Source organism: Grampus griseus (genome assembly GCF_964374135.1).
Source record: "Grampus griseus genome assembly, chromosome: 3".
In the NCBI taxonomy this organism is placed as follows: Eukaryota; Metazoa; Chordata; class Mammalia; order Artiodactyla; family Delphinidae; genus Grampus; species Grampus griseus.
In genome coordinates, this window is record NC_139019.1 from 56,801,485 (window position 1) to 56,811,418 (window position 9,934).

Below are 9,934 nucleotides of genomic sequence, written 5' to 3' on the forward strand. Positions count from 1 at the left end.
AAAGACAACCCTCAAAATGGGAGAAAATATTTGCAAACGAATCAGTGGACAAAGGATTAATCTCCAAAATATATAAACAGTTCATGCAGCTCAATATTAAAAAAACAAACAACCCAATCCAAAAATGGGCAGAAGACCTAAATAGACATTTCTCCAAAGAAGACATACAGATGGCCAAGAAGCACATGAAAAGCTGCTCAACATCACTAATTATTAGAGAAATGCAAATCAAAACTACAATGAGGTATCACCTCACACCAGTTAGAATGGGCATCATCAGAAAATCTACAAACAACCAATGCTGGAGAGGGTGTGGAGAAAAGGGAACCCTCTTGCACTGTTGGTGGGAATGTAAATTGATACAGCCACTATGGAGAACAGTATGGAGGTTCCTTAAAAAACTAAAAATAGAATTACCATATGACCCAGCAATCCCACTACTGGGCATATACCCAGAGAAAACCATAATTCAAAGAGACACATGCACCCCAATGTTCATTGCAGCACTATTTACAATAGCCAGGTCATGGAAGCAACCTAAATGCCTATCAACAGACAAATGGATAAAGAAGATGTGGTACATGTATACAATGGAATATTACTCAGCCATAAAAAGGAACGAAATTGAGTCATTTGTTGAGACGTGCATGGATGGATCTAGAGACTGTCATACAGAGTGAAGTAAGTCAGAAAGAGAAAAATACTGTATATTAACGCACATATGTGGAACCTAGAAAAATGGTACAGATGAACCAGTTTGCAGGGCAGAAATTGAGACACAGATGTAAAGAACAAACGTATGGACACCAAGAGGGGGAAGTGGTGGTGGTGGGATGAATTGGGAGATTGGGATTGACGTGTATACACTGATGTGCATAAAATAGATGACTAATAAGAACCTGCTGTGTAAAAATAAAATTTAAAAATTAAAAACAGTGGGGAGTAAGAATGCCAAGAGAAGAATTTCCTATTTCATATATTTATGTCTTATTTGAATTTTTAATAGGGTAATTGTATTAAAATGGCTTATGTTTCTAGTAAATAAATACTTTAAAGGATAAAAAAGTGCTGCCACTTAACGTTGGCTTAAAGTTTATTCCAAGTATTTATCATTCATTCAGCAAATATTTATTATTCAGTGCTTGCTAATTGCTGTGAGTAGCATAGGGAAATAGACAGTAAACATAGTAAGTAAATAATGTATGTTGTGCTATGGAGAAAGGAAAGTCTGTAGAGTAAGGTAAGGAAGAGTGAAAATACAGTTTTCAATATAATAAATCTCATTGAAAAGGAGTAAGTCATTTGAGCAAGGAACTGAAGAATTGGAAGGAATTGCACCATTTACTGTGGTTCATGTGATTAAAATTAAACATTTCAAGTTGGAAGTATTCTAACTCCAGGCTTGCAGAACTGCATGGCGATCCAGTTTTTCTAACTGTTTTAAATCTGAATTCTTATAAAGAATCTTAGAATTCTATGTTGAATGTTGAGAGGTTCTCAAACGTTACATGCATAAATAAGAATCACATAACACGCTGATTTCTGTGCCCTGTACCTAAGCAGTTGAATCAGATCTTCTGCATTTGGAAGGCAGCTATACTAACCCCTATATCACCAGTGCCTCCAGATTTTCTGCATTTGGAGCCAGTGGGATGTGCATTTTAAACAAGCACCACAGAAATTTTGATGTAAATAGTCCCAGGTCCACACTTATGCCTGTGAGATGAGCCTGCTTCACTCCGCCTAGCAAAAGACAGCTCCCTCATTATTATTTTTGAATGTGTGAGCTCTTGTGTTCAAGTATATGTCATTAACATGACTTGTTTACTTTTTTAGGTCAAAGGCAATTGTTTGTTTTCTTCTCTCTTTAAAGGTATCATCAAATGGTATTCAGTCCACTCCTCTAAATCTCGCAACATATTGGAAATGTAGTGCCGGCACCACAGATCTTAGAGTGGATTATAAGTACAACCCAGAAGCTATGGTGACACCAAGTGTGCTTTCCAACGTACAGGTGGTGGTACCAGTGGATGGAGGAGTCACAAACATGCAGTCCCTTCCCCCTGCAATATGGTAAATTAAGTAGATTTCTGAATTCCTACTAAGTTTCTGTTGCAATCCCTCAGTCTTAGAACCTAAGTTCTGAAAGTTGTCTTATAAGTTAGTGTACTTTCCCAAAGAAACCATGCTATAAAAGGTACTGTACATTTTACTAGTCACACTACGGTAGCCGCAACCCAAAGTAAACTAGTCTTGCTGTCCCCACCCAGACTCGAATGATTCAATACAACTTTACCCTTAGGCAAAGTATGTAATTTCTCTAAACTTTCTTTTTTTTTCATTTTAAAAATAAAGATAATTATTATTTTATAGGATTAAATATAGCATCTAGCATATCTATAGGAACACCTATCTGGTTAGTCTTTAGTATTATTTTTTACATCTCTTAACTACCTCTCTTGTTCCCTCCATTAATATTAGTATAGACTCTAACCACTCTTCGTTGATATTTGCTTCACCGTTTAGTAATAAAACTGTGTTTTCCTTGAGCAATGAAGGTACTGGGTCACCTATGCATTGTTTTCCTTTCTCTGATCAGTAGAAATGAAAAGAATTTACATAATTTGGTAAATATCCATTTATAAAGACAATACTATATTTGTATTACTCATAAACACATTTTCACCAGGTGATACTATTCAAAGTAAATCTAGCACCATAGTTCTAGTGGAATATTTAAAATGTATTTATTGAGTGTTCACTTATGTACAAGGTACTGTACTAGGCACATTATCTGAAAACATTTGTTCTTACAGGAATGCAGAACAGATGAAAGCCTTTTGGAAACTCTCTGGTATTTCAGAAAAATCAGAAAATAGAGGTAAGTGTGTGCATGGTTTTTTTGTTGTTTATAATGTGATGTCACATGGATTTTTTAGGCATGTTTATGGAAAATTTTCTCCTGGAATTTCATGCCTTCAGTTCTAAAACTGACCACTAGGTGGAAGTTAATACCTTATAATAAGAGTGGACCAGTTGAGATTCAGAACACATTTTTTTTCTTCTAGATTGAATATGCTTTCTCTGAGAAAAATAATGTTTTGCTATAGCTTTATAAATATTATATAAATGCTTCTTATGTTCACATTGCTACCATTAAGAGAAGATACCTAATAAAGTAAATTTATAGAAGTCTAGGTAACCTGATAATTGAAACTGAAAACTAATTGATACTAATTAACACACTCTTTAGCTCATTCTTGGAGTCCTCCTGGCCTCCCAGAAATCATGCAGAAGCTTCCCGGCCTTAAAAAGCCCCTCTGTCTTTTCTTTCTCAGGACAACCTTACCTTGGTCATTTCCCCTTATTAAAACTAACCATCAACAGCCTTTAATTCTGTGATCATTATTTTAAGGAGAAGCAAGTTAATCGCCTCCTCCCACCATGTCTGCATCTATGTTCCCAATGCAAAGAAAAAGTCTCTGCGAGTTAGTTGATCACTCCTAGTATATCCCCTAACTCAGTTTAGAATGCAATTCCCAGGACAGTCAAGACTTTAACTTTTTTTCAAAATTTATTTTTGGCTGTGTTAGGTCTTTGTTGCTGCGCACGGGCTTTCTCTAGTTGCCGCGAGTGGGGTATACTCTTCGTTGCGGTGCGCAGGCTTCTCATTGCGGTGACTTCTCTTGTTGTGGAGCACGGGCTCTAGGCGCGCAGGCTTCAGTAGTTGCAGCACGTGGGCTAAGTAGTTGTGGCTTGTGGGCTCTAGAGTGCAGGCTCAGTAGTTGTGGCGCACTGGCTTAGTTGCTCCACAGCATGTGGGATCTCCCCGGACCAGGGCTTGTCCCCCTTGCATTGGCCGGCAGATTCTTAACCAGTGTGCCACCAGAGAAGCCCAAGTCTTTAACATTTTATTTGTAGTTTCTCTTAATCAAAGGAGAGTTCTCCTGCCCTCTTTTGAATGCCTAATTAATCTCCAGTTACTTTTCCTATTAAGTAGGGTTTTTTGGCGTTTCAAGTTTTGCTCAGCTTTTTCCTTTTAAACATTTTAAGCATAATGTGATCAAAATGTAAAACATATCATCAGTAGTTTTTCTCATAGATATTTCTGCATAAAAGTCCAGGAACATACCTTGTATTGTCTGTTCATTCAGACCTGCTGTGCTGAACCAGACTTTTACTACTAGAGAACAACACATTGTATGAAATAACCTAGCTAATCTCTAGTTCCTTTGTTCCTGTTTGGTACTTAAAGGTTGCCTATTTTCAGGTGGTAAACTGTACTGATTTTTACTCTAACTGTATGGCTATGGGAGACAAAACTGAAATTCCTAGTTGAAACTGGAAGTAAACCAGAAATGCTACTTGAATTGAGGGTTTACAACCAGTTAGCAAGGAAGAAAGGGTATATTTTCCCCATATTTAATGAAACAGTATTATTGTAAATATTTACCAAGAAAGGAGTTTGTTCTCTTAAAAATAAGACACAGATTTTCTCACCAGATATATTAATAGTTTCCCTCTGCTGTTCAGGTATCAGAGTGTCTGTGTGAGGAAATGGAAACATCTTATAAATGTGGTTCTGATTTTGTTAGTCAGCCTTTAAAAAAAACATCTCCAAATTAGAATACTGTAAAACAGAAATCTATTTCTATTTTGCCTTTATGCCCAGAAGAGGGACAGGAAATAATTCTAAAGTCTAAGGATTGCCAAGGTGGCTGCTCTTGGCCTGTGGTGGAACTTTCACAGAATTGAATTTTGCATATCAAGAACTGTAAAAGTTTAAGGAGGGCTTGAGCAAGCGTTAAGAATTATACAGCAGTTCATCTTCCCAATTGATCTGTGCCACCAGGTACAATAGTGTAGGATGGGTCATTGTTATATTTTCTTACAGATTTCTCTCTGTAGTGTTGAGCTTCTATGCGGGGAATCACAGAATGTCACTCCTACTATCCAGCAGTTCTCCTTTCCCCAGCCAGAAACCCGGGAATCCTCCTAGGCTCCTCCTCCTTTTCACCCCTTGATTTCAACTCTTAAATATCTTTCAAATTAATTCCTTTCTTTCCTTTCCCTTAGCCTAGTTCAGATCCCCTTTTCCTGTCACCTAGAGTCCTAGACTATTTTATTGACCTTCAGGTGGTTTCCCTACGTTGCATCTTGTACCTTTCTGCCCTTCTAAGAGACTTACCTGAAATGTTTGTCTTCCATATCTTAGGTGGTTCCTTATGGTTATTTCTTCCGGTGGTTTGTAAAGATATTTAGAGCTCGTTCCTTGCTGCCAGTCTAGTCTCCTCTTCTGCCACTCTCTTCCACCTGTACCCTCTTCTCCAGCTCTTCTGGTGTAGATGTAGCTCCCTTAAATGCGTCATGCTCTGTCAGGTCTGCCATCTCTGTACCTGTAGTCACCTTTGCCTGAGATACAGGCCTGTCATCCCCACACCATTTTATGTGCCCATAGCTTTTTTTTTTTTCTTAACAGCATTTGTAATATTCATAATTATTTACTATTTCTGCCACACTTTTAGACTGAATTATGTTGAATAAATGGTTATATTGAAAAGAAAGCCCCTCAGACATAATTGGCATGTTAGACCAGTTAAATTTTAAAACGAAGGGTGTTAGCATATGCTATTCGTTTTTCTCTTTCTGACTTACTTTACTCTGTATGACAGACTCTAGGTCCATCCACCTCACTACAAATAACTCAATTTCATTTCTTTTTATGACTGAGTAATATTCCATTGTATATATGTGCCACATCTTCTTTATCCATTTATACACTACCAAACGTAAAATAGATAGCTAGTGGGAAGCAGCTGCATAGCACAGGGAGATCAGCTCCGTGCTTTGTGTCCACCTAGAGGCATGGGATAGGGAGGGTGGGAGGGAGACACAAGAGGGAGGAGATATGGGGATATATGTACATGTCTAGCTGATTCACTTCGTCATAAAGCAGAAACACACCATTGTAAAGCAATTATACTCCAATAAAGATGTTTATATATATATATATATATATATATAGGCGGGGAAAAAAAAGAAGGGTGAATACAAAATAGTAATGTTGATACAGCTCTTCCCAATCTTAGCTGTCTTAGCTTCTTTACCTCTCCCGCCCATGATATGGTACTCAGCAGTCCTTTCCTTTTGACTTTATTCCCACTCATCCCTGCTAGGGCTTCCTTCTGAGCTGCCCTCAGACTTGTCTTTTGACTCATTTCAACATTCATATAGCATAGGAATCTCAATAGTAAATGCCTCTGAAGATTATTATTAATTAGGTCAAAGAGAAGCATGGATGAAGATTACTTAACGAAAATTCAGATTCACTGAATAAAGTCTGATTTGGAAACAGGACATTGATTTGTTTGCTGTACACATTTCACGAATTTGGCATAGGACACAGTTCAGCTTACTTGCTCATTTGCCTTTTTTGGTGTGAAATATATTATCCTGTATAAGTTCTTTGTTCTTTTCCTTGTAGGTTCTGGGTCCCTCAGAGCAAAATTTGATCTTTCAGAAGGACCCAGTAAACCCACAACACTTGCAGTGCAATTCCTCAGCGAGGGAAGTACCCTCTCAGGAGTAGATATTGAACTTGTAGGCACTGGCTATAGGCTTTCCTTAGTAAAGAAGCGGTTTGCCACTGGTAAGTTGGGAGATTTCAAGCTTTATAATGTACATGGGAAACATTTGTATTCTAACATTTACTAAACGACTGTCAAGTAGTTTATAGTCTAAAGGCATGGAAATTTTTTCTTTGACCTTTGGTACAAGGTGCCAGATAGAGACACACCTGGGAGAGAGAGTACTCATGGTCAGTATAGCTGAACACCTGTGATCTGATTCTAATGTATTGTAAACAGCAGATGGGAACTGGGGTTTGTATCTGTAACCACAGTGAAAATATTCTCCTTCGAGTTCATTTGAAATTATAATTGCAAAGGTCTGCTTGGTGTTTTTCAGGACGATACTTGGCAGATTGTTGATGGACCTGGGAAAGTGGTTGGCTCAAAGGAGTAGTACAGACCTGCCATTCTGCATTATCTGTTCTTTCCAAACACTATTCTAACTTGTATTATGTCTTTAAGAGCTGACTACAAACATTAAATTGCACTTTTGAAGTGAGTCGTCGACAGAAATAGCACTGATGATTTTCAAGGCTGTAAATGATAAACTGCAATATTCAGGAAACACATTTATTCAGATTGTCAGTAAAGTGAAGTTTTAATAGGCTGAAATTTTAAATTATCTTCAGTGTCTGTGGTTATAGTGTAATATCAGGCCTGAAATTTCAGGAGAGCAAGCACAAAATAATTTAGCTTTCCATAAGTTTTTCGAGTCAGAGATAATTTTGAAATTTTATAAGTTTTGATATCGAATGGATACAGACAGAACGTGAATTCTAAGTTTGGGATAATGTTCATTTATAACACTCAATCAAATTGAGTTTTGTGCCATAAGGTAATCAGACCAGAGTCCAAGGTGTTTGCAAAATCTATAATTTGATTCTCATATAAACATATTAATAAAGTGTAAATGGTGTTTTATATGATTTTTTTTAATCCTCAAGTGCAATGTGTTTTAAAATAAGCTTGCAAAAGACAGCAGAGAAATTTACTTCTGCAGTTAACTTTATAGAAGTTGTGATTGTTTTGATAAATTAATGCTGTAGATTTAATTTATTTTTATATGGATTGCATAATGTGTGCCTTGTAAAACAATAACAAAACCCAGAAATGTGCCTATCTAGTTTGTGTTCATTAATGTGCCTCACTTTCTTCCTAACAGTCTGGATCTTCTATTTGGAATCTTAGAGTAGTCAAGGATTTTTACAAGATAATTGCAATTTTCAGAAATACCTTTGGCCACAATTGGGAAGGGAGTTCAGAATAACTAAAGGACAATTTATACTTAAGAACCCTGGCTCGCTTCTTTAGTGATACACTGTAGCCACTAGAGAAATAACTAATGGCATATGTTTACAGGGGGAAAAAATCACCTTCAGATATTCCACCTTAACCTCATCAGAAAGTTCTGCAAAACTGTAATGATAAATTGGTAACTGGTATTTTAACTCTCCATTTAACATTTCCCTTCACTCTATTATTGGAAATCTGTACATTTATTTCCTGAATGTGTTGTGAGCATGAATTTTGTAGTAGTTTGTGAGGAACACTTTAGAAAAGATTAGTTTTGGCATTTTCAACAATTGGAAAAATTTACCAATTTGTATGTTCTTGTTCTTACTTAATTGCTACCTGCTAAAAATAGGAAAATTATTTGAAATGATGGATTGGGTTAAGCATTTCTTAATATTACTAATATTAAATAGTAAAAATCCTAACTTTATAGCAAATCCTGATTAATTGAAGGAATTAAATATTTTGGACACAGTTTCATAATTTACAAATGGGAAATTTATTTGTAAGTACCAGTGTCCTGCATTTTGCATAGAAGCAATAAAATGTGTTATATATGATAATTTATATAAAACCACTAATTGTCCTGTTAAGCTTTACAGAAAATAAAACCCCTCCTACTAGACGTTTATGTAACATCTTGCTATATTAAATACAGCAGAAAATCTACTCATTTAGTAATATATATAACACAATAATGTGCTTTTTAATATATCCATGTTAGCCCAATTCTAAATTTAGATTTGACTAAAGCAGTACATAAGAGAATTTGCTAAAATTTTCATCTTTACTAAATAGTGGACAAAAATTAGAATTTCTAACTTACATTGTACTCTTTTAAATGCCAATTACAGTCCCTTACTGGAATCTTAACTGTAACTGCTTTGCAGTCAAACTGCTTTTATTGGGCAGTTAATACTTTATTGTTGGAATTCAGACACCATTATACTCACCATGTTTGTTTTTAATCAAGTATTACCTTACAATGTACAAACTAGTGAAATGGTTAAACTTCTGCACTTTCCTAATTACCACTGTCTTCATACCAAGTGCTGATACATAAATTTGTATTGGGTGCAGGTTACAATTTTGAAGCCATATGAGTTTATATTGATTTTTTCATTTAAAAATCCACTAATGATGTAAAAAAGACCAATAGATTTTCAATCGGAAATGTATTTAGCAAGCTGGTTCTTGCTTATGTATAGTGATAAACTTTGTAGCTGCCTCTTTAACCAAGAACTTGTAAACACAGAACTCTAACAAATGTGAGTTTTTAAGAATTGTTATTTACTACTTTGAATTGTAATTAGAACAAGGCAAATCTTACAAAATTTTGTAAATATTTTTGATTTTTTCATAAAAATGTAAATTTTACATAAAAGTTGTGCCCTTAATAAACATGTAATATATAATTTATCAGTTGGTTTGTGTGTTTTTGTACTCTTGTTTATAGTAATAATAGCTATTTCATAGACTTTAGGACAAGGCAAGCTAGGTAAGCAAAGAATAATTGGTGTTGAACTTTGTTATCACCATTTAGACAGACATATAGATTGGTCTCTTATTTAGTTTTAACTGATCATATAGGAAAACTTCATTTGGACTATAACCCAAAGTATATAAATTGTTTAATAAGGATTATTTTTATTTGTTTCTAAATATACTTATATTGATGTTAAGCTTTAGCAAAGACTTTCCTCCTGACAAGTTGCTTAGGAACACAGCATCACACAGTTTTAAAACCATACTCTTTCAAGGAGGTAATCAGGAACATCAAGCCTCTCAAAAACCAGCAGATTGAGAAAGGAGCAAAAAAAAGGAATTGGAAAAAAGATTTCATCCTAAATATTGAAAATTTTGCTAAATCTGTGTCATGAAAAGGAGCAGTTTAGTTCATCTAGGTCAGGTTGGGGAACCTGTGTACCAAACAGGTAGCACTCTTACCATTCATACCACAGGCTCATCATTTTTCTTTTATTCTCTATTTCCACTTGCACTGCTCCCACCTG

General features: G+C 35.6%; 1 protein-coding gene across 1 annotated transcript in view; it reads left to right on the forward strand.

The window, feature by feature from the left end:
• The window catches only part of FCHO2 (FCH and mu domain containing endocytic adaptor 2), a 115,960-nt gene extending 106,625 nt beyond the window's left edge, over positions 1-9,335 (forward strand). The window contains exons 23-26 of the mRNA XM_082650906.1: positions 1,874-2,073; positions 2,817-2,881; positions 6,485-6,649; positions 6,967-9,335. Coding sequence (XP_082507032.1) covers positions 1,874-2,073; positions 2,817-2,881; positions 6,485-6,649; positions 6,967-6,989 — 453 coding nt within the window. The 3' untranslated portion in view covers positions 6,990-9,335. The remainder of the gene's footprint in view (positions 1-1,873; positions 2,074-2,816; positions 2,882-6,484; positions 6,650-6,966) is intronic.
• Positions 9,336-9,934: the final 599 nt, after the last annotated feature.